Source organism: Lampetra fluviatilis, chromosome 56 (assembly GCF_964198595.1).
Source record: "Lampetra fluviatilis chromosome 56, kcLamFluv1.1, whole genome shotgun sequence".
Taxonomy (NCBI): Eukaryota; Metazoa; Chordata; class Hyperoartia; order Petromyzontiformes; family Petromyzontidae; genus Lampetra; species Lampetra fluviatilis.
In genome coordinates, this window is record NC_136330.1 from 9,356,142 (window position 1) to 9,382,041 (window position 25,900).

The 25,900-nt window shown below is 50.1% G+C and overlaps 1 protein-coding gene across 1 annotated transcript in view; it reads right to left on the reverse strand.

The window, feature by feature from the left end:
• The window catches only part of LOC144950180 (autophagy-related protein 16-like), a 42,565-nt gene extending 26,094 nt beyond the window's left edge, over window positions 1-16,471 (reverse strand). Inside the window, exons 1-10 of the mRNA XM_078880259.1 lie at window positions 16,241-16,471; window positions 15,206-15,299; window positions 13,673-13,769; window positions 13,132-13,205; window positions 12,146-12,397; window positions 10,981-11,046; window positions 10,767-10,856; window positions 9,707-9,784; window positions 4,585-4,635; window positions 877-979 (exon numbers count right to left, since the gene is read on the reverse strand). Coding sequence (XP_078736385.1) covers window positions 877-979; window positions 4,585-4,635; window positions 9,707-9,784; window positions 10,767-10,856; window positions 10,981-11,046; window positions 12,146-12,397; window positions 13,132-13,205; window positions 13,673-13,769; window positions 15,206-15,299; window positions 16,241-16,331 — 996 coding nt within the window. The 5' untranslated portion in view covers window positions 16,332-16,471. The remainder of the gene's footprint in view (window positions 1-876; window positions 980-4,584; window positions 4,636-9,706; window positions 9,785-10,766; window positions 10,857-10,980; window positions 11,047-12,145; window positions 12,398-13,131; window positions 13,206-13,672; window positions 13,770-15,205; window positions 15,300-16,240) is intronic.
• Window positions 16,472-25,900: the final 9,429 nt, after the last annotated feature.

The window sequence follows — 25,900 nt, forward strand, 5'->3', positions numbered from 1 at the left end:
ATGCAGATGGGCACAGCACACACGCAGCGACCACGCCCACTAGACCACACCTATTACACACACAGCAACAGGTCAACCGTATCAGATAACCCACTCGCAGGACCCACACATTAAACACTTATTACACACCAACCATCTTGACCGCACCACAACATACATTACACTCAAAAACCACACCAACTGCAACATAGACATTATGCACACTGCACACCACACAAATTACACACGCAGCACAAAACAAATCGTTTCCAACCACAACCACACATAACACATGCAGAGATGTTACCCCAATTATTTCAAGAGTCGGAAGCTGCAGCACTCGGTGATTCATCAATGCATTGCTACACGGCCATTTGCTTACCTTTGCTATACTTTTCTATACTTTGCACCCCTATCATATTTTTGTATTGTTCGTCGTTGTAACTTTCTGATCCTGCCCTACTGGACATCTGTGAAAAATAGCTCATCGGATTTTTCTCCAGGATGAAGCATCAACGACCTCTCACTGACCCCCGCTCCCATCCGCTTCCCACACTCCGCCACCCCTTCTCCAACCTTCACCAGGGGGATCGGTGCCACTGCTGCCCCCCCGGCCACGACGGCACCCCCCCTCCGTGGTGCGGATCGACCCACCTTCGTTGACAGTGCCATTGGGTGGCTTGGTGACGCTGCGCTTCTACACAGACCCACCCAAATCGCCACACCGAGACCACTGCCCTTGTGCCCCCCATGCCCTCTTGCCCTGTGTCTCTCTGCCCATGCCCCCTTGCGCCCATGTCTAATTGCCCTGTGCGCTCTTGCTGTGTCTATGTACCCATGCCCCATTGCCCTGTGCTCTCTTGCCCTGTGTCTCCGTGTCCTGAGACCCCGACTCACAAACTTGCAGATTGCCCTCTCGGGCAGGCGGGCGGCAAGACACACGGAGGAGGGAGCGACCTGACCCTCGCCGGCGCTCACCACTGACGAGGCTCTTCTCTTGCTACAAACACACAAGTGCATGCACACACACATCAATACACATACAAAGGTCTGCTCTATATGCGTACACAATGACGCACAAATATCCCTGATATAGCCTTAACCAACTGCTGGAGCAAATGCTGTTAAGCGAGCAGCTATGATGGTCGACACAATATATCAGGGGCTGATGTGGCTTGTACCACCTCTAGCCATCTTTATCTTCCTAGTGGCGATATTTACAAGTACGCACACATGCCTATATACACATGTACATGGACACACAAACACAAGTATACATGCACATTCGTGTGTGTACATGCATGCGCACACTGTACACACACAAAAAGCACACGAACGTGTGTACAGAAAACCGTTCCATCTCGCGAATTCAACTATCGCGGTTCTGTGGCAAATTACTAAGGTATGGTTTGCCGATCACACCCTTGTGGCTCCAACATTCGCGCTTGACCACGAGATTCCTTGTATGCATTGTAACTGTACTGCTCGCGATTATGCTGATGTGCCATCTTGTCTCCGTCTCGTCTCCCACGCGGCCCACTGTGGGTCCCAGGCCACGCAGTGTTCCCAGCCTCCAATGAGGCAGCCAGGTTCAGCCACATGATTTTTCTTCCTGTAGAGTACAGTACTGTACACAGATACGTTCAGTGTACAGTACTGTACGAAGATACATGTACCGTGTTGTATAATATACTGTACCGTATTGTACACTATACTGGAGGAAGGGCCTTTGCTATTGATGCCCCCAGGGCCTGGAATGCTGTTGCCAATAAACTGCAACTTGAATCACTACCTATGAGATATTCACTCAAAACTGCTCTAGAGGAGTTGTACACCCCTAGCTGCCACTGCTATTCAGTGGCCTGAAATCAAATAAAATGTTTCGCTCCGGATGACCGCTGCAAAGCATGATCTGTGTTTTGATTTAGTGTGCTGATCTTAAAGGTGCATTGAAATTTTTTGATACTCCGACTGATGCTCCTGCTGTTGTGGAGTGACTCATGCAGCCAGCTGTGGCTGCAGGGTTTGGTGGTACATGTTGTTTATCTCGTTTATTGTGAAAATTTGGTCACAGTTGCTATGATCATTGTTACATTGCTTTTATGTCTTTATTTTGGTGATTTCGAAAAGTTTTTTGGTTTGTCCATGTTTGTTTGTTGTAGTACGGAGTTAAAACTGATGGCCTTAATCTAAGTTGTCTTGTGGTTGTTGTTGTTTGACTTGCATCCCACTGGGATTTTTGCACACAGCGTTGGTGTATGGTGCTTTTTCTGCAATATTTTGCTGTCTTTTCTTGGATTTTCTGCTTGCACATAGTCACATAGTCACTTTAAGATGTTTTCTTGTTCATGTTTTTTGTTTGTTGCAGTTGCACCCGATTCAAGAGCCAAATGGCTCACAGGGCTATACCAAATAAATGAAACTGAAAAACATTATCTTTTGTTTCCATTCTATACATTTACCGTACAAGATATATTTAACATTGGAAAATAATATTTTACATTCAAAATACTTCCTGTTTAATGCCTGGGTTCATGGAGGGTTACATAAAACAAAAGGAGGGGGAGCGTCATATTACAAACCGTGAACCAAACCCTAATTTTCCCCGTAATGCCTTTGAGTTTGCGGATCGCGGTTTTGCCGATTGCATCTATTTTGAAGAATGTATACCCCCGATGGACAAGGGTTTGCTGTACACACAAATGCACACACACGTATGTAAATGCACATACACTGACACACACGTTTGGCACGTACAGCACAAACGCACACACAATTACATATGCGAGATCCATATGTATGCACACATGCACATACACGCACTTGCACACACAAATTCACACAATGCACATTCAAACGATGGCAAAAGTTATCTCACACACTCACGCACCAGCATGCAGGGAGACACGTGGTTAAGTTGCACACACCTGGCCATGCATACTGGCGTCCCAACAGGGCGGGGACACAGCCATGCGGGGGCGCATTTGCCACCTGTTGTAGAGGTTCGCGGTTCGAAAGTAGCGGCTGCCCTCGTTATTACTTGGGGCACATTATTTGCCATCTGCTTAACAGTGGTTGTTATGGATCCAGTGACATCATGCGCAAAACTAGGTCGTTGTGTGCTGGTGTCATTTGAAAATGACATCCGCATATAACTCAATTGGAATAATACAGAAAATACTTGGCAGTCCCGAAGTGAACCTTTTCTGGGTAAACAAGCATAACAGTGTTAATAAAGCACACGCTGGGAGGCACCACTTAGGAGCAGCATGCTGGGGTAGGACAATGGGAGAGTGGTGGAGAAAGAGGCAGGAGGTTTAGTCCTAGCATTAGGATGCGAGTGGAGAGACAAGGAAGAGAGGAGAATGGGACATAGGCTGGAGTTGAGCGTTAATGTCAGAGTCAAGGGAAGTGGAAGAGAGACAGGGAGGGGAGTGGGAAAGTAAGGGCGAGTGGGGGCAATGTGGTGTTAGTGTACACCAACACACATCACATTCCCCACATTTGGGATTGCTGCTGCCTCTGTGCGTACATGTTCCATAAATGTAACATTAAGGAATCAGTCAACTGCGACTGTGGTAAAGCCCAAACCATCAAACACAATATCGACGAGTGTACCATCCATGCACACCCTGGTGGTATTGCTGCAAGCCATACAGCATCTACTGCTGCCTTAGATTGGTTGAAGGATCTTAGCATTCAACTATGACATCTATACAAACTGTTGCTTACATGCCATATGAAACAAGAACTGCTGCCTCTCAACACAAACGTCACTGATAACAGCAATAATCCACAGGCTATTGTCAATGCACTGGTGCTGGATGAAGGCTTCTCAACACTGTGTCAGTCATGGAAGTAATCTGACCAAACTTCATTTTTATATAAAACAAGACAGAACATGTGAGATACACAACACAAATAAGACAAACAATACCTATGAGGCAGTACAAATTGTACAGACAAATCAGACGATGTAAAATGACACTGTAAAAATAAGACAGACAACACAAATCTGACAAATGGGAAAATACAAATGCTACAAAAAAAATGGTATAAATGAGAACTATTCATCAGGCAATGCAAAGGAGACACTTAATCTCACTCCTCTCCCTCCACCTGCCATTTCAATGCATCCCCCTAAACCCAAAACTAACTCTTAACCCCAACAACTATTAAAGCCATTGCCACATTCGTCATTAACACAGGGCTGATAATAAGTCATCGGCCGCCCCATGTGTGATGACTCCATGACTTGAATTCGGGGTCACAACTTGATTCAGGTAGAGAATCTTGTCCCGTTTGCACTGTTTCATTTGTATCACCTGTCTTAGTATTGTCTTTCTCATTTGTTGTGTTTCATTCAAGGGAAAGGAGCGAGAGTAGGGGGAGGGGAATGATGCAGGGAGAGGAGGGAGAGCAGAGAGAAGATGAGAGGAGAGCAGAAGGGAGAAGAGGGAGGGAGAGGAGGGAGAGAGAGGAGAGAGAGGAGAGAGAGGAGGGAGAGAGAGGGGAGGGAGAGAGAGGAGGGAGAGAGAGGAGGGAGAGAGAGGAGGGAGAGAGAGGAGGGAGAGAGAGGAGGGAGAGAGAGGAGGGAGAGGTCACCTGTTTGCGTGGTGTTCAGGTGCCGCTCCATATGCATGCAGGACATTCACACTTACACGACACACAAAGACAAAAATCCCCCATATATAGCCTACACATACTGTTGGGGCAAGTGCTGTTAGCATGCACCAAAGGTGGCTAGGTATGGGAGTAGCCACACCACACCTGGATGTTTACACACTGCACCAGATACTCATTTACAGGTGAGTCAAACTAGGGGAGGCCCAGGCCCAGTTCAGAGATTCGTCACCGATTTTGACCATAAGCGGGAATTGAAATCGGGTCACTGGGTTCATATTGAAGTACATTCGCCACCGCTCCCCATGATACACACAACCGCCGTTCACCACGAAGTGGCAGTGACGTCACCACGGCGCTTATGCCATGCTAGCTGCATTTGAAGGTCATGTTAAAAGTGTCGAAGGCTCGCTGGCAGAAGGTAAAGAAACAGACCCAGGTGCCATGGGTTGACTGACTGACATGACTGGTTGAAGCACCAACTTTCCTCCCCACTGTGCCAAATTGCTCTGTAATAGCCACCCGGTGCTCTACTCCTTGTTGCGAGTGTTGCTCCTCTGTGCTGCTATTGCTAGAGGGCAACTGCCTCAAACTGCCCAGTAACGTCCTTCATGAGTCTCCTCCACAGGGGCCGATCTTGATACCGCTATTAGCAGTCATCGGCAAGTCCAATCAGCTTCACATCCTTCTGTACCACATCAGTCTATCTCTTCTTCTCTAGCCCGTGCTGTGGAGTTTAGCCATCTAACTGGCCAAAAAGAGCTGTTTGGGCATGTGGTGACTAAACACGTGGGCTACATGACTCACCCAATGCAGCCTCGCCTGCCGGAAGAGCTAATTGATGGGTCTGTGTCCAGATCTTGCAAGGATCTGTGAGCTCATCACAGAATCCAATCTGGTTAAACCCAGATTGGATGGTAATGCCCCATATCTTCGTAGCATGCTCCAGGTTCAGCAGCAGCATCTCCAACTCCTCAGGGTGGACAGCAATTACCAGATCATCAGCATACATAACATGGTTGACCAATAGGGAGCCACCCCTTGACCTCACCTGGGCATCGATCAGCGTACCAGATGGAACTTGCACTGGTACAGTCATTAAAAGCTTCTAAAGCTACGTGGTCAAAAAATGTGAAATAGTGTTGGGGCCAGAGGACATCCCTGTTGCACACCAAGGTGAACAGAAAATGGCTCCAACTCCTGCCCATGCAGCTTTACCTGGGTCTACCCACCATAATGAAGGTCCTGAATGATTGTGAGCAGATGGTCTGGGACTCCAAAAGCATGAAGAATAACCCAGAGCCCTGGCTTCTTGATGGTATCATCAGCCTTGACCATGTCAATAGATAAGCGATGTAGGTGCTGTTGTAATTCCCTAGACCTCTGCTGTAGCAGATGGGCAGAGGAAATGGCATCCATGCAGGACCGCCCCAGTCTTAAACTACATCGGGGCTCCAAAAGCCTCTCCTCAGTATGTCTGAGGAGAGGTAAGGAAATGTTGAATAATCCTTGCTAGGGCCTCACCTGGCCTCACACTGAGTGAGATGCCCCAGTAGTTTATTCAATGAGTGCGGTCCCACTTTAAAAAAATGGTGACCACCAGGGTATCCTACAAATACTTTGGAACCCATCATGCAGACCAGACAATTGTAATGATGTTACATAGGGCAGTCTGCATAGACACAACCCTCCCTCAGCAATTTACTTGAGAGATCATCTCTGCCCAGCGCTTTACCTGATCTCAAACTCCGAATCGCCCTCCGCACTTCCTCAACAATGGCACACAAACCACTCACACGGAGCAGAGACTTCGTCCAATATGTGTGGCACAGCAACCCCAGCAAGGTTCACTCCACTTTGCAGCGTGGTGTTGTTTGGAGCCGAGGGGTTTTCACTGCCCTAAGACCTCAAATAAATGCTCAGGAAACCTGTAAACCTGTTCTTGGGGGTCAGAGATCAGATCACCGTTTTTCCATGAAGGATGGTGATAGGTGTGGAACTGCAAGTTACTTTTCTGATGGAGTTAAAGAGTGAGTTGTGATCGCAGGCCACTGAGGCAAGATTCCATTTCCCCAGCAACCTGCGACCAGCACTCATCCTTGCAGTGCCACACAGCTTTCCGAACAACTAAGCGAAGTCTGCGATAAGGCTCCTCATTCTTGGATTTGAGATGTTGTAGATGTTGTGAGTGAGCCTGCTTCTTTATTTCAATGAGCTGGAACACCTCTGTCAGCCAGGATCTCTGGGGAAGTCTGGACCATGTACCCAATGCAGCCATGGTAGCTGCATAAGTTATAGTCCTGAAACTCACCCATTTTTCCTCAGCATCAGGAGGAAGGAGGGATGATGCCAACCCCAATTGCAAGGAATGATGAAATTCTCACCAACTTCATCAGCTGAGACCAGGCTATTGTGGGTCTGAGTGGGGTCCTAGATGGATGCTTGTCACCACAGTGAAAGGATGGTAGGCGCATTTACAGATGACAAGCCGATGGTTAGTGTTGAGGTCAGATCCACGGTAGATCCTAATGTCAAGGATATGGATCAGCATTCACTGTAGTCCAGCAGATGTTTTTGCTTGGACTCGGCATGCATCCATGACGTTGTGAGGATGGGCTGATGTCGAAACAGTCCATTGGTGATTTCAAGCCCATGGGCTGCACAGAACTCTCGCAACCTCCTACTGTTGCCTTCCATTTACTCTCGCCCAAGTGCTTTTGTCATGACCCCCACTCTGGCATGAAAGTTACCTCATAAGATAACGATCTCCAGGGTCCACTTTAGCCAAGACTTGGGATACGTTATAGAAGGCATCATATTCATCAGCCTTGTCAGCTTCCCTTCACTGATGTTCATCTTCAGTGGGTGCATAAACCACCATCATCACATTTCCTCACCTCCTGTTGGGATCGAAGCATTCCCACACCTCGCCTCCAAGCTCCCATACCCCCTTCATTCTTTTGTTCAGAATAAGAACCACTCCCTGTTGTTCGGCATTTTCCTGTTCAGAGTGGAGAACTGTCCACTCTTCATGGTGACTAGAATCAGAACCAGTACACCGTACGTCCTGTATACCCCAAACATCAGTGGTACCGGTTCAGCTCTTGATAGAGGAATGAAAACCTCTCCTCCGCAGGAAGAGTTTGGACATTCCACGTGGTCAACCTCAAAGTCGTCTTGTTATTTCTGGAAGAACCCTGAAGGGAGGGGAAGAGTCTGGCTCCGCCAAATGAGATTTGGCCAGAAGGCATCATAGATGCCTGTTGCCTCGGCGGGGCCTCCAGTACAAGAGTTATTGGGTGTTTCCACCATGGTTATTGGTAACACATACATATAGACATAAACAAACTCTGAGAAAGACACATTGATACACGCACATTGTGACGGTACAAACATAAACACACACGTATTGAGACAGACACAAATAGAAAACAACCGCATGGCTTGTGCCAGGCTATATGCACTGAGGCCACGTGAAGTGTCGAAGGCTCACTGGTAGGTAACAGAAGACCAAAAGACATACATGTAGATATGTGCACAAACACACACACAAATTAAACACACAATTTGAGATGCACAAGCATGCATGCGCACATAGACATATGCATAAATGTACACGGACATGCAGATACACGCTCACAAAAAGGATAGCTCTTTCTCTTGACCACTCAGCTATACCTGTGCCTTGCCCACCACCATCAAGCTCCTATGAGTAGAGAGACCCCGTAAAGCATGAAAAACCCAGTTGTTAAATCTTGATAATCATATTTAATATGAAACAAAGTTGTGCTCACAAGCACAACTTCCATCATGCCTTATATGCATGTTCAATAAAGCAGATATGTAGATGCTGTTGATATTTCATACACTTCTGCTGTAGTAGGAGAGAGAATATGGCATCTGTGCAGGACATCTTGTCCTGCAACTACATTGGAGCTCCACAAGCTGCTCAGTGTGTTGGGCAAAGGCGATGCTAAATAATCCTGATCTGGTGTATACATTCCAATTACTTCTATGCAAGTGATTGAATTGTTATAATTAATAAGACACATTCAGGAATTAAAGTAACCAAGCGAAATGCCTCTATCCTGAGAGGCCACTCAAGCAAGTAAAAGGTCACAGAAGGAATGTGACTCATTAACCATGCTGTTGTTCATGTTACCCTGCCCTGACCAGAGGACTGCCCACCTCTTGTGGTGACAGGATATGGAACCAGTCCACCAGGAATGGTTTCAGTTTTGGCCACCATCTTGAATTTCAGAAATGCATACACATACACACGATCAAACGATACACATATACAAAGATTTCCCATATAGTTTCAATAGACTTTTGGGCAAATGCTCTTAACGAGCACCAATGAAGGCCAGCACAATACACGAGGGGGTGGGTTGCCAGCACTACTCCCGACCACCTTTGTTTCCCCACAGTGGTAATGTTTACACACCACACCAAGTACTCATTTGAGGCTAAGTCGACCTCGGGAAGGAGGCACAGGACCAGTTCAGATAATCCTCATTGGTGTTGGCCATGAGCAGGATTCAAACTCGGGTTTTCCAGGTTTGTAGTGCAGTGTGCTAACCTCTGCACTACCACTCCCCACTACAGATACACACAAATAGACACATGCACACATTGAGGCAAACAAATACAAAGATCCCCCCATATAGCATTACCAGACTATTGGGGCAAGTGCTGTTAGCGAGCACCTATGCACGCACACACATACATATTGAGTTGTGGACATAGATACACACATACACAGTGAGACAGAAAAATGTACACAAATATCAATACACAAACGCATATATATACACAGGATACAAAAATTAAGATCCTCCATGAACAAAAAAATTGAGACATACATAGTGTGAATTCAGTGTTGCATATGAAGCAATCTGTTGTGAGAGTTGTGACTTATGAGTGATTTCCATTGTGTATTGAGTGTTGCATTTTTGATTGTTGTGTTATAAGTGTGGTAAGCGTTGTGAGTTTTGTGTGCGTGTTGTGAGTTGTATAAAGCATTGTGTGCGTCTTCACGTGTGCCACGTGTCTTTCGTAAGTATTAGAAGCATTGCATTGTGAGCACCATGCACTGACTGACCCAAACATGTTGGAGAGGGAGTCGAGAAGGCCAGGGAGGGGAGTTCCACCAGGGAGGGAGGGAGAGCCCACGGGAGGCCTGATGAACACAAGTCAAGTTTATTTGTTTAAACAGATGAGAACTCAAGAAAACTGGATCGTCTCTTTTTCAAGAATAGATGCTCATATCGACAACACAGCACATGTGCCAGGCTAGGTGCAGTTTGATGCTATCGTGTAAAGCATCAAAGGCTTGCTGGCAGATGGTCACCGGATAGACCCAGGTGTTATGGATTGACAGATGATTGGCAATTGCACCAGTGTTCTCCATTAGGCTAACTCGCTGTTTTAGTCACCCGGTGCTACGACCATTGTTGTGAGGGTCTCTCCTCCCGCCTTCACCAGCCCCTTGAACCAAGGCAGATCTTGACACCACTGATACCAGTCATCAGCAAGTCTACTCAGCTCCACATCCTCCTGTACTGTATCAGCCCACCTCTTCGTGCTCGTTTAGTCCTCTATTCAACTAAAAAGAAGCTTCTTGAGTATATAAACCCACCACCATCTACATAATGATGGGCCAAGAGTTCTCACTGAGGACCAAAGAAGGCCAATACATCACAAAAGGGGGTGGTATGGCTATAATCACGCCTGGCCACCTTTGTCTCCCCAGCGGTGATGTTTACACACCACACCAGGTACTAATTTACGACCGAGTCAACCTAAGAGGTCCACGACAAGTTCAGACCATGAACGGGAATCGCAGTACACTAACAAGTCAACTTGTGCTTCCCACACACACAAAGACAAACATCCCCCTATATCCATAGAGACTGCTGGGGCTGCTGGGGCAAGAGTTGTTCATGAGCACCTATTCAGGCTGGGATTGCACACAACTTGAGTTGTTCTTCACGAATGATCATAGTTTAATGTGTGGTTATGTGTGGCAAAGTTGCATGTGGTTGCAATTGTGGTTGCAATTGTGGTAAAGCACAGTGGTTGATTGTGGTTGCACGTGGTTGTAATTATGGTTAAGCACGATGGTTGATTGTGGTTGCACGTGGTTGCGTGGGTCTCCGTGCCTCGTGCCTCTGTCGAGTTTCGCTGGTTGTTCACCCGCTGCCGCTGCCCCCTCCGTCGCTTCCTCAGCCAAAACCTCGATATCATCGTCTCTGAGGACAACATCGGATACAACATCATCATCACCAGCGACAGCTACAACAGCATAACTAGCTCTAGTGGCACCGTCACGGTGCTCGGGTAGGGATCAAGGTTCAGAGGCCAGGTGCAACTCACAGGTCAACGTTGACGTGCTCCTGTGCAGCCTCCGCAAGCTCCTTCCTCAGCTTTTCCTGGCGCCGCCTGTAACGCATGGCCAGACGGTCACCTAGCCTGGCATGGCCACTCCTACTCACACGGGTTCGCAGCCCTACCGATACAGCTAGCCCCGAACCCTGACACTGATCCCTATGACCCATGCGGCCAGCCCCTGATCTTGACCTTTACTCCTACCCCTCTCCTAACCCGTGACGTGTAGTTGCTACTTAATGAGTGCCATCTCCTAACATCTCACCCTTATCTTCTAACAACTTTCCCGACATCTCTTAACCCAGGGGTCGGCTACCTGCGGCACCGGAGCCGCATGCGGCCATTTGGCTTCCCCCTTGTGGATCTTTATCTGCCTCCTTGCACACAGACGTTTAAAAAATAATGTAATCTTAAAACATAATTTTATGTTAAGATAATTTATTAAATATGGTAGGGAATGGGTCAATATGGAATGTTTTTAAGACAACAAAATGTACAACAGTCAAACTGTTTTGTTATCGAATAACTAAAGGGGAAATAACCTAAATCGATTAAGTTTATTCCAACACCTATTTTGTTGAAGTCAGAATGTGCTTGTCATTTGCTGTATACCTGCTGCTGTGTTTGTGTACAAGTAGCTCTGTGTGTGATACTGCTCTCAAACTATTTTAGTCAAAGACAAAAACAGAAAAATGGCTCTTCTTATTCTTTGAAAACTTGCCGACCCCTGTCCTCCCCTATAGCTGTTTACCTTTGAGTCATATGTCCTAATCTCTGACCTTGATCTACAAACCCTTTAGCTCTATCTTTTAGCCACTGATTCCTATGTCCTATTATCATATCCTACCACCTAAACCACTCACCTCCATCTTACCTCCTAACCCTGAACCCTCCTAACTTCACAACCCTATTTTCTGACCCCTAATCCTATATGCTATCCTCTGACCTCATATTGAAACTTATAACCCCAACTATCCCCAAATCCAATAATGCTGCCCCCCTCTCACCCCGATCTCATAACCCCCATAACTGTGCCCCTCTATCCCCTAATCTCCACCACTCTGCCCCTATTACCCCAATCCGCCATCCAGCAATAACACTCCCTGTGTGTCCCCCCCCCCCCCCACCCGGAGCCGTCTCTCCCACTCCTCACCGCGTGTCCTTCTCATTCTCGGTGTTGACACGGTCGGCCTCTATGGCTTTCTCGGCCATCCAGCGTGCCACCAGCTCGCGGTTGTCCTCCTCAACGCGGCGCAGGCGTGACTCGAGTGCGGTGCAAGCCATCTGCAGCGCCTCGTACTCGTCCTTCACCGTCTGCGTTGCCGCCTGCAGCTCGGCCAACTCGGCGCGCAGGCGATCCACCTCGGCCTGCAGCCCACCGGCCCGAACCTCACTCTCTGCCAGCCTGTGGTGCGAGTGTGTGAGAACAAAGGGTGCAGGGGCGCAGGAGCGTTTGCCCAACAGCAATCGGGACACATCACAACAGGTTAGCGTTGATACAGACGATATATCTGGGGCCACCCCAAGGCAATCGTCGCCCCTTACTGGCAGACTAATTTCTCGATTGCGGACCAGGTGTGCTGCACAGGGAAAACAGAAATTGTAGGTGTAAACTGCGGTCTCGCAAAAACTCCTTGTCTCTATTTTAAACCAGACAAGGCAGTGCAAATTAAATATTGTAACGGATATTAGCTGTTGCCAGAAACCGAACTCAGGTCACTGGGTTACACACCGGACAAATACACATGCCCCATCTTCAGCCTCACTCAGTTAAAGTTCTTATATACGTGCGTGTGTGTATTTTTGTGGTGGCAAGATGGGGAGCAGTAGTGTAGAGGTTAGCACACTGTCCTACAAACCTGGGGACCGAGACCGATTACAGCTCACAGCCAACACCAGTGACGATTATTTGAACTGGTCCTGGGCCTCTCCTAGATCGACTCAGCCTCAAATGAGTACCTGGTGCAGTGTGTAATATTGCCACTGGGAAGACAAAGGTGGTCGGGCGTGTAACTGGCCATGCCGGTCTTGCTAGGTGCTCGCTAACAGCACTTTCCAAAACAGTCTGTTAAGGCTATATGAGGGATCTTTGTCTTTGTTTGGTGGCGAGATTGTGTAGCAAAAAGAGGTGCACCCCACCTGGTCTGCATCTCCTGCAACTGCTGCTCCTTTGCCGAGAGCTTGTGGTTCAGCTCAATCACATCCTGCGCCAACTGCTCACACACACATGCAAAGACAAATACACACACATTCTACAAAGATCCCCTTGATAGCCTTCACATACTTTTGGGGCAAGTGCTGTTCGTGAGGCCAGCACCACGCCCGACCACCTTTGTCTCCCAAGTTGGGATATTTACACACCACACCAGGTACTGAATCGACCTAGGGGAGGCCTAAGACCGGTTCAGATAAAGTCACTGGTGTTGGCTGTGAACGGGAATCACACACATGCAAAGACCCTATAGACATAGGCTTAAAGCAAGCTGGGGCTAGTGGCGTTAGCAAGTACCTATTAAAGCCATCAAGGTGCACAAGTGGGTGTGTACAATTCCTTTTTTAAAGAGGAGTTTGGCTTCATTTCGAAAGACACCATAGACATCGGAGAAATCCCACCATGTTTACACACAATGAAATACACGTGGAACATTTTATTGTACCGCACTGCTATGTGGCCACCCACCTCCCCACGTATCTTGTGCAGCGTAGTTAGCTCCTCTTGGTGCTTCATGCGCAGAGCGGAAATCTCCGCTCCCTGTGACGCCCCGTCATGGCTACTGCTGTGGGGAACATGCACCGGAGAGAGGGGGGGGGGGTGCAGGGGTGCAGTTGGATTGGTGAACGGCGAGTGCACGCACGTCGCCACGTCTGACAAAACCTCGATCGCTTCACCCGAATTGGATAAGTGGCTCAGGTTCATAATGACCATGTCAGAGACAATTCTAGCTGAGATTCTGGGTTCGAGCCCTGGGTTTTGTCTCTGTCTCTGAGGGGTACACAAAAACCTGAACTGAAGTAGATGATCAATTCCGTGACTTTTGGAATCAATAATCGGTTCTGAAAGTGGTTATAGAAAAATGGATACTCGACTAAACAACCCTGTTGTGGTTGATAAATAAAATCAAAACACGAGTACAGTTGATATTTGCGCAATTAAGATAGCGCAAAGTCATCAAGGCTCTATGCTTCACAGACGATAATAGCCACAATCCTCCCATGTGCCATGCCAGGCTTCATAGTTGCTCACGAACAGTACTTTCGCCAGCAATCAGTCAAGGTGAAAGCGGGATCTCCGTATTTGTGTTTTACTAGTATGTGCTACGTGTATGTATTATGGGGAGTGGTAGTCTAGCGGTTAGCACGCTGCGCTACGAACCCGACGACCCCAGTTCGATTCCTGCTCGTGACCAACACTCGCGACGATTATCTGACTTGGTCCTGGGCCTTCCCAAGGTCGACTCAACCTCAATTTTAAGTATCTGGTGTAGTGTATAAACATCGCCACTGGGGAGACAAAGGCGGCCAGGCATGATGCTGGCTCTTCACCCCCTCATGTGCCATACTGGCCTACACGGGTGTTCGGTAACAGCACTTGCTCCTATGGGTATGTTGTGTTGTTCTGTGTAAGTTGTACGAGTGTTGTGTTCGCATTTATTAGATGCGCATGCCTTATCTAATATGTATGTATTGTATGTGGTCATTTTAAGTTTCAAGAGTATTTTATTCAACCACGTGAGAACTCAGAGACAACGAAAATCTGATTTGCACTACACCCGGGTCGCCAAAATTTGGTTGTTGAATATGCCATTGTCTTTATGTCTATATCTGTGTATGTATCTTTGTGTAAACATGTTTAAGGGAGCGGTAATGTAATGGTTAAAGCGTTATGCTACAAACCCAGCGCACCGTGTTCGATTACCGCTCACGGTCAACACAATTATCTGATCTGGTCCTGGGCATTTCCTAGGTGGACTCAGTCTCAAATTAGTACCTGGTGTGTATATATATATATAACTACTGGGGAGACAAAGGGGGCCGGTCGTGGTATCGGTCACCCACTCCCTTATATGCCGTGCCGCTCTTCATAGATGCTCCCTAACAGGGACTTGCACTACCCGTCTGTTAAAGGCTATACTGGTTTGGTTCTTTGGTTTATTGTCTCTATGTATGCGTCTTTGTCTTTATGTATTGTGGATGGACGGTTGCCGTTGGAGACCTGGTCTCCGCGTGGCCCTGTCCGTCATGCGTCTCCTTCTGCAGTCGCTCGCTCAAAAGAGACTGCAAGTCAGCCTTCTCCAGCAGGCGCGTGTCTGTGGGGCAAGAATGCGCGCACAAACACAAAGTTAACAAAGATCCCCCGTATAGACTTAGCAGACTGTTGGGGCTAGTGCTGTTAGCAACTATGACGGCCTGCACGGCGCACGAGGGGGTGGGTGGCCAACACTACACAAGGCTGCCTTTGTCTCCCCAGCGGCGATGCTTACACACCGCACCAGCTACTCATTTGAGGCCGAATCAACCTAAGGGAGGCCCAGAACCGGTTCAGATTTAATCGTCACTGGTGTTGGCCGTGAGCGGGCTGGGGGTGGCGGGAGAGACAGGAACTGGTGGAAACCCACTCCGCCCAGGACAGAGAGGTGTTTTCCGACTGTCATGCCAGGGTACGCTGGCCAGACCACCCCCCTTCCCCTCACCACCACTGATCCCCTCACCATTCCTCACCCGCCTCAATGGCGCGTCTACCGAGTCTCCCTTCTCTTGGTCCCCTCACTGATCCACTCTCAATTTCAACCTCCCCCCGAAACGTGCGCCTCCTCACCACTCTCCACTGAGTTATGCTCACCACTTCTGAGTCCCCTCACTACCCCTCTACATCTGCTTGGCAAGTCCCCTCACCACCAGCATTTTGTTATCCTCACCACTCCTCACCCCGCTTGGCTGGCGAGTCCCCTCACCCCGCGCGTCTCACCCCCACGCTCGTTGAATCTTCTCACCACTCCTCATCCTGTTCCTTTGTGTCACTCCTCACCACCTCATCACTCACCACGCGCCTCTCTTCTCACCCCCACCCCCCGGCGAGGCCCCCCCACCCCCCGGCGAGGCCCCCCCACCCCCCGGCGAGCCCCCCCCCCACCCCCCGGCGAGCCCCCCCCCCACCCCCGGCGAGCCCCCCCACCCCCCGGCGAGCCCCCCCACCCCCCGGCGAGCCCCCCCCACCCCCCGGCGAGCCCCCCACCCCCCGGCCCCTCACATCTCTGGATGAGCTCCCCGAACGCGTCGCGCGAGCCCCGGTCTCGCTGTCTCAGCTGCCGCGCGATACTTCTCCTCCATTCCGTCTCCATGAGAAGCGCTCAATACATTCGCCACTATCGATGCTCTCGATAAAAAAAGAAACTAATAAAATGTACAACAGGCGACGTTTCGGGCAAGGGCCCTTCTTCATAACAGGGATACCATGAGTGCGCGCAGTGGTCACGTGCTCCCCAAGCGAACTTCTGCTTCCGGGTTACACCCGCATGTTTGTGATACATTTTTATATATTTTATAATTCATGCACGTTTTGCATCGCATTTCACCTCTCGGTTTTATCGTCACGGAGCGAATCCCTGTGGGGATTTACAGAGTTTCAGAAAACAAATAAGAACAAATGCGATGACGTCACTCCACAGCTCTGGTTTAACAACAACGGAGGCGTCACAGGAGTCATAACCGGAGTTTTGGAACCTGTCGAGCGCTCCCCTCAATGTCATTGTAGTGACGTCACTGGGATCGAAATCGGAGTTTAGGAACCTGTCGAGCGCTGCCCCAATGTCATTGTAGTGACGTCACTGGGACCGTAATCGGAGTTTTGGAACCTGTCGAGCGCTGCCCCGATGTCGACGTGGCCGGTGGAGCCGGGGGAGCCAGAGAAGCCGACGGGGCCGGGGGGGCCGACGGGGCCGGGGCGGCCGACGGGGCCGGGGCGGCCGACGGGGCCGGGGCGGCCGACGGGGCCGGGGGGGGCCGGGGCGGCCGACGGGGCCGGGGCGGCCGACGGGGCCCGGGGGGCCGGGGGGGCCGACGGGGCCGGGGGGGCCGACGGGGCCGGGGCGGCCGACGGGGCCGGTGTGGTCGACGGGGCCGGGGCGGCCGACGGGGCCGGGGGGGCCGGGGCGGCCGACGGGGCCGGGGGGGCCGGGGGGGGCCGACGGGGCCGGGGCGGCTGACGGGGCCGGGGGGGCCGACGGGGCCGGGGCGGCCGACGGGGCCGACGGGGCCGGGGGGGCCGGGGCGGCCGACGGGGCCGGGGAGGCCGACGGGGCCGGGGGGGGGGAGGCCGTGATAAAAAAGATGGCCGCCTGAGGCGCACGCTCCCAGCGGCTGGCGGGGCCGCTTGTGGTGAGCGAGAGTCACGTATGGATCCTTGCAGTCACGAAAACTTGAAATCTAGAATTAACCGCCTCTACGGGGAGGTATTCCACTTATCTGTTAGAGCTTTTAACAGATAACGGGACAAGAAGTCAAAGCTAATCGAGTCGCTAACCTTCCTCGAGAGATACCGCGCATTTACACTCACATCTGCTGCTGTCACTTCTCCGAACGCTAAACGGATTTTGTTTAAAGCTAGCCTATCACTAATCCCAGAGAGAATAAGATTGCTCCCATTTGAACTCGATAATTTAGACAAGATTCTCTTACAATCACACTTAATGTTAACAGAAAAAATGTCCCCTTCCGATTGGGACCGTGTTGACAACATGACATTCTCCTCTGCTAATTAATTGTCAACCGAATGTAAAGCTAACTTGATCGCTAAATTCAACCTCCTGTCAAAGCCAGACCCACACATTAAAAAGTTAGATGTTAACAAGAGTGTTATCAATCAGAGTAGCATCCCAATTTCTGACAATCTAAAATCGGTACTAGCAGTTACCCCCAAACATATCCCAGTGGATGATATCATCTCCCAGGTCGATGTAGCCCTCAAAGGCTTGGGACACATCCAAACAGGCGTTGCTAGAGCTGAAATTGCCACTATCCTCAAAAATGATAAGAAACCCATTAGCAACATCACCAAAGACGAGCGCTCTGAACTCGCAAATTTAAAAAAGAGGGATGACATAGTCATCCTCTCGGCCGACAAGGGCAATGCCACTGTCATCATGGATAAAACCACATACAACAAAACAATCCAGGACCTGCTCAATGATGGCAGCTACTCCAAAATCAATAAAGATCCTACTAACAGCCTAACTACAAAAAACAACAATATCATTACCAATTCGACTTCTCTAATCGAACCAGTCAAACGGCTCTCCCTAAAACCTTCGGCTGCTAGACCACTCAGATTCTATGGTCTTCCCAAGATCCATAAAGAAGGCACCCCACTGCGGCCCATCGTGGCCACGATCAACTTACCTACCTACAAACTAGCCCGTTTTCTGTCTGATACCTTGCTTCCCTACACTGGCAAGACCACTTCAGCGGTACTTTATTCAGCTCAATTGGTCTCTCTAATCAAGGACATTTCATTGTCCCCTGATGATGTCCTAGTCAGCTTTGATGTAGTTTCTCTATTCACCAAGGTTCCAGTGCCTGACACCATAGCAATAATTGAAGACTTAGTCCAACATGGACTGAACCCTGATGTCCCTGCGCTGGTTAGGCACTGCCTTACCAACACGTACTACACCTGGAATGGTACTTTCTACAAAAAAATGTGGGTACCCCCATGAGTTCCCTCTTGTCACTAGTGGTAGCCAATGTTTTCATGGAGAAATTTGAAACAGACGCCATCCAGACATCCACCCTGTGTCCTTCCCTATGGAAGAGATATGTGGATGACACTTTCGTCATTTGGCCACATGGCCTACCAGCATTGAACCAATTCCTCGACCACATTAACTCCATACACCCATCCATCAAATTCACCATGGAAATGGAGAAGGATGGTAAGCTACCATTCCTGGATGTTCTGTTTGTGTAAAAACCTGATGGCTCTTTGGGACATTCAGTCTACAGGAAAGCCACCCACACAGATTCCTATCTGAAACCTGACTCCCACCACCATCCGGCACAGAGGAATTCCCTCATAAAAACATTACACCATATGGCCCACTGCATATCTGACCAACACCACCTAGCCAGTGAATTGAAACACGTACGCCAGGCCCTAAAGATGAATGGATATTCAGATCAAATTATCCGCAAAGCTGTTTCTCCAACCATAGAGAGACAACCCCCTGTTACCATACATAGCAGGTGTTACCAAAAAGATTTCCAAAATCTTAAACAAACACAATATCCAGGTCCGATTCAGTACAGTACACAAGATCCGTGATCTAATCCCATCCATAGGATGTCATTCCTGACATGCAATACCCTGGAGTCTACAAACTTAGTTGCATTTGTGGTGATTGTTACATTGGGGAAACGAAACGACATGTATCGGACCGCATTCGCGAGCACAAGGCGGATTTGAAACATGGCAGAACTGGATCTTCCGCAGTTGCTGATCACTGCTATAACGCGGTGGGCTCTCATGGTATTGATTTTTCCGAGACCAAGGTACTCTGTAAACCATCAGGCTACTATCAAAGATGTGTTCATGAAGCCATCCAGATATTCAAACACAGACATAACTTCAACCGAGAAGATGGATTCAAATTGAGCAATCAATGTGTAATAAAGGACTTCACCACACACTGCTTGGTCTCCGTCATTCTTTATTCTGGTTGACACTCGCACCCCGCTTGGTCCCGACAGCGGACCAGCTGCTCCTCGCGCGCACCCCACACGCGCTCTCTCGTCAGTCCTTTCGCTTCCTCCGCTCCGCACACTGCTGGCCGACGGTGTGCCGAAGCTCCTCCAGCCACGTGCCTGATGGCGCGGATTCCCTCCGGCCACTCAATGTGGCCCAGCTTCGTGACTCTCCCAACTGACCCGGAGCCCTTCCGGGCTCCCCCCTATATCCCCTTCACCACGTGATCCTGTCTCCTCCCTCTCACCACGCCCTTCCGAACCTTACAGATCCGGCCTCCCCATAGCGCCTTGCTGGCGCCGCCTTTAGGTTCTGCCCCCACTCACCTCGCTTCCGATTGGACCCGAGGTGAGCGGCGGACCTTCACCTACGCCCCCCATACTGGGCTTCGCCCCCCAATTCCCCGGGCTGTATGATTGGCCCAGAGCCCAGCAGCGAACCCCGCTTATGCTCGCATTACATGACCCCCCCCCCCCCCCCCCCCCCCGATGTAAAGGACCAGCCGTCCCGGCTGAATCAGGATGAAAATAATGCGAGCGACGGCAACACCTCCAAGAACCACAACAGACACAATGGAGAACAACAATAACGACTAATACAATCAACGAAAGGGAAGGGATCTGGAACGAGTGCGGGCCGCCGGTCCGTCCTTCATGAGAACCGGCGCCCTTGGAGATCGCAGTCCGGACGGGGTTTGAGGAGCGACGGAACCGGAATCATCCGCCGCTGGTGGAGGCCCGTCCTTTGCAGAACCCCATGCATCAGAGAGGCCCGAAATTGGGGCCCCCTGCAGCCGCAACCTCGGCGGGGTTGGAGGGGCAGCGGAAGCAGGTGCTCCCGTTGCCGTGGTAGGGCCACCCGGTGCAGAAATCTCTGTGTCCGGTAGGATCACCATCGGCCCATCTACAGGAGGCATGACAGGCACGCTTGCAGGTTGAACAGGCAAGGGCAGTGGCACGTTGGACGCGACAGACACCGGCAAGGCAACGTTAGGAGATGACGCATCGACACGAGGGGAAACGTAGGGCTTCAATCGGGACGTGTGGACGTACCAACGGCGCGACCCGACACGAACGCTTGCGGACTGGGGACTAGGAACCTCAATCAGCACCACTGGGCCTTGCCAGGGTTTGTGCAATTTAGGGGAGGTCCCCACCGGCACCTGTGGGCAGTGGAGCCAGGCCATGTCCCCCACCCGCCAAGGGGACACATGATGAGAGCGCCGGGCGCACCGTTCGTTCAGGGCCTGGGTCTTGGCCGTAGCCAATCGGGCCGCGTCCCGCGTTTCCGCCACGCGCCGAACGGACACGCGAATATGATCGGGGAGGGTTTTAACAGGACCCTTCGCACGCGTGTCAAGTTGCACCTCCATAGGCGGCACATTCTCGTGACCGTACATTTAAAAGAAAGGTGAATACCCCGTCGACACATGTGGTGCCATCCGGTAAGCGGAGAGCACTCCCGGGATATGCAAATCCCAATCGGCCTGCTTCTCGCTAACCGTATGGCAGAGCATGGCCGACAGGGTCCGGTTCAACCGTTCAACCATCCCATCAGTTTGTGGATGGTAGGGAGAGGTCCGAACTTTCTTAGTTCCCAAAGCGTCGCACACATTCCGCAGCAGGTTCGAAGAAAAATGTTGCCCTTGGTCCGTGAACAGTCATTCCGGCGCCCCCTTGTCCATCACGTACCCGAACAGGAATGCCTCCGTGATAGACAACGCTGACTGGTCGGGCAAAGGCCAAGCCATTGGCCATAACGAAAAAAATTCAACCCCGACCAACAAAAATTTGTTCCCCCGAGCGGACGGGGGAAAGGGCCCCAGAATGTCCAACGCCACCAATTTGTTAACCCACATCACTTTAATCGATTGCACCGGGGGAACATACGGTTGTTTGGGTGGCTTCCGCCGGGCACAGTCGGAGCACGCTCGAATGTGCCCGACAACGTCAGTCGTCATGCCGTGCCAAAAATAATCACGTTGCAACGTCAACAAGGTTTTCTGCACCCCGAGATGTAACAACTTCTCAGCATGCAGAATCCGAATCAACTCGTATCGCAACGACAACGGAACGACAAGGTGCCAGCGACCCTGCAAGTCCTTTCTCTACAGCAACAATCCGTCCCGGAGAGCTGCTCCCGGCATCCCATCAGATGACGGATACCCCTTTGACTTTGCAGCCTGACTCCGCAAGGCCGCAAGCGAGTCATCGAGCATTTGTTCACGAACCCACACGGAACGCGGCAAATTCAAACCCCATCAACCGGCTCCGGACACGTGGAGGCCACGGGCTTCTCCACAGCGGATATGACAGGCCGCGGGGGCTGTGGAACCCACATGCACCTATTCGTGCCCGAGGCACACGCGCAGGCAGAGCGCGTCCGCATTAGCGTGACGTGAACCTTTACGGTATTGAATGTCAAAAGAGAACTCCTGCAAAGTTTCCAGCCATCATGCCAGCTGGCCAGATGGCTGGTCAACTTTCAAGGAGTCAGTATGCACTGCTGTAGTGATAGCAAGTACCACCTCAGTCGGTATACAGTGCTGTAGTGATAGTAGATACTGCTATCGAGTTGGTAGATACTGCTATATAGAGTTAGTAGATACTGAAACAGTCAGTATATACCACTACAGTCAGTCAATACTGCTACAGTCAGTATATACTACTATACAGTCAGTACATATTACCATGGTGAGTAGCTACTAGAGTCAGTAGATACGATTATAGAGTGAGTAGATACTGCTATAGAGTTAGTACTTACTACTATAGTCAGTGGATACTACTATAGAGTCAGCAGATACTATACAGTAAGTCGTTACTACTATATAGTCGGTAGATACTACTGTAGGCCCAGTAAATACTACGATGGTCAGTAGTTACTACAGGCAGTAAATACTATTACACCGTCAGTGGCTACTACTGGCTCAGTAGATACAACGGTACAGTCAGTAGATACTACTACAGAGTCAATAGATACTACTTCCTCTGTTGTATGTAAGGTGTGTAGGTATATATACCTACGAGGGGTAAAGATATTTTTTGAGGGGGGGGTCCACAATTTTCGGAAACCTTTTACATCAACTATTTACCCCACACTTTCTACAACTTTTTGGACTTGTGCAAGCCTCTTATATATTTGTTGGTGGAGAAATGTACAAACGGCCCACCGGGCTTTGACAATACCTTAGTATCAGTGTATATATATGTAAGGTTTTTAAGAAATATATTTTTCACCCGGGCAACGCCGGGTACTTCCGCTAGTCTAACCTATATAATTCATTTTTTGTCTGTCCGTTTGTCTCTCTGCGTGCGTACGCTCGCTTGCGGAGGATTTGGCTCTCGGACCGTGGGGTTCGCCGAGATTAAATTTTGCCGGTGGGCACGCCCCCGGCCCCGCGGTGGGAATAGGCATTTCCGATTTTTCGTTGCTAAACTTTAAAGCGGTCCAATGATCGATTTAGTGCGATTTCTCTTAATTTATTTATTTACGTTTGCCGACCAGCGCGCGACGAAGCACGCTGATGCGCATGCGCGAGGGCGGTTGCCCCTGGCGACGGGCGGTTGCTCCTGGCAACAGGCGGTTGCCCCTGGCAACGGGCAGCAACGCCGTCGCTGCGGGGTGGACGCCATTTTTTATTCCCGTTAAAAATATGGACACGCATTAACACGCGACGCTGAGGTAAATTCATAAAAATTTCACGTCCTCTTCACTCCCCCCCCCACCCCAATGTGTGCAATTACTATTATAGGGTTGGGAGATAATAAAATTATAGCGATTAGACAGTATTATTCTAGCGCGGGGGGGGGGTAGCGGCCCAGCACCCAGCCACGGCCGGATGGGCAATCTAGGCGAGGCAGGAGGCTCTGCACGGTACTAGGCCTCGACACCCCACACTTGTCAGGCGAAGACTTTGTGCTATAATCTCTATATACCCAGCGTTGCCCGGGAAAAAATACATTTTAAATATTCTGAAAACTTTAAAACATAACATACCAATGAAAATACAACTGTGTAATTAAAATTTTAAACCCGACCGCGCCAAGAATCGATTCTCTGATTCGCGCAAAGGAAACGAAGGTTGTAGATTCATTTCGAATCGGCTTATTCCCGTTTAATATAAGTTGGTTATAGAATTAAAATAAACTGCTACGAATGAGAAATATCCGGCGTTGACTGGGGCAAAAATATAGTTAAAAACTCCTGAAAACGTATAAACATAACATACCAATGAAATAAAACTCTGTAATTAAAAATGTAAACCCCCAGCGCCCCAAAAATCGATTCTTTGAATCGTGCAAAGGAATCATCGAAGGTTGTAAATTACTTTAGCATCGCCCTATTCCCGTTTTAAAAAACTGCATGTCACCAAGTTTGCTTAACATTTACAACAGACACACACATTCACACATTTAGCTTTTACATTTAACATACAAAACGTCAGCATGTACTGCTATCACAGGAAAAAATATATACACCCTCACCACTCTCCCTCACCACTCTCCCTCACTCACCATCACCACTCACCATCACCACTCTCCCTCACTATCACTCACCACTCACTATCACTCACCACTCACACTCACCACTCACCATCACTCACACTCACCCTCACCACTCACCCTCACCACTCACCCTCACCACTCACCCTCACTACTCACCACCACTACTCACCCTCACCACTCTCTCTCACCACTCACCCTCACCACTCACTCCTCTCCCTCAACACTCACGCTCACCCTCACCAATCATCCTCATCCTCACCAACACCACTCACCCTCACCACTCACACTCAACACTCACCCTCGCCATCACTCACCCTCAACACTCACCCTCACCACCACTCACCCTCACCACTCACCACCACCACTCATCCTCACCTCTCACTCACCCTCAACACTCACCCTCACCACTCACCCTCACCTCTCACCACTCACCTCTCACCACTCACCACTGACCCTCACCCTCACCACTCACTCTCACCACTCACTCTCACCACTCACCCTCACCACTCACCCTCACCACTCACTCTCACCACTCACCACTCACCACTCACTCTCACCGCTCACCACTCACGCTCACCACTCACACTCACCACTCACACTCACCACTCACTACTCACCCTCATCACTCACCATTCACCCTCACCACTCACCCTCACCACTCAACCTCACCCTCACTACTCACCACTCATCCTCACCAATCACCACTGACCAATCACCACTCACCACTCTCCACTCAACCTCACCACTCACCCTCACCACTCACCCTCAACACTAACCACGCTCTCACCACTCACCCTCACCCTCACCACACAGCATTCACCCTCACAACTCACCACTCACCCTCACCACACTCACGCACACCACTCAACCTCACCACTCACCCTCACCACTCACCCTCAACACTAACCACTCTCTCTCACCCTCACCACTCAGCACTCACCCTCACAACTCACCACTCACCCTCACCACTCACCCTCACTACTCAACCTCACCACTCACCCTCATCACTCACCCTCAACACTAACCACTCTCTCACCACTCACCCTCACCCTCACCACGCAGCACTCACCCTCACCACTAACCACTCACCATCACCACTCACGCTCACCACTCACCCTCACCACTCACCCTCACCACTCACTAATCACCACTCACAACCGCCACTCACCCTCAGCACTCACCCTCACTAATCACCCTCCCCACTCTCCTTCACCACTCACCCTCACCACTCACCCTCCCCACTCACCCTCACAACAACCACTCACGCTCAGCACTCACCCTCACTGCTCACCCTCACCGCTCACCACTCACCCTCACCACTCACCCTTACCACTCACTGCTCACCCTCACCACTCACCCCTCACTAATCACCACTCACAGCCGCCACTCATCCTCACCAATTACACCCTCACCAATCACCACTCACGCTCACCACTCACCCTCACCACTCACTAATCACCACTCACAGCCGTCACTCACCCTCACCACTCACTCTCACCACTCACCCTCACAACAACCACTCACCCTCACCACTCACCACTCACCCTCAATGCTCACCATCACCGCTCACCACTCACCCTCACCACTCACCACTCACGCTCACCCTCACCACTCACCCCTCACTAATCACCACTCACAACCGCCACTCACCCTCCCCACTCACCCT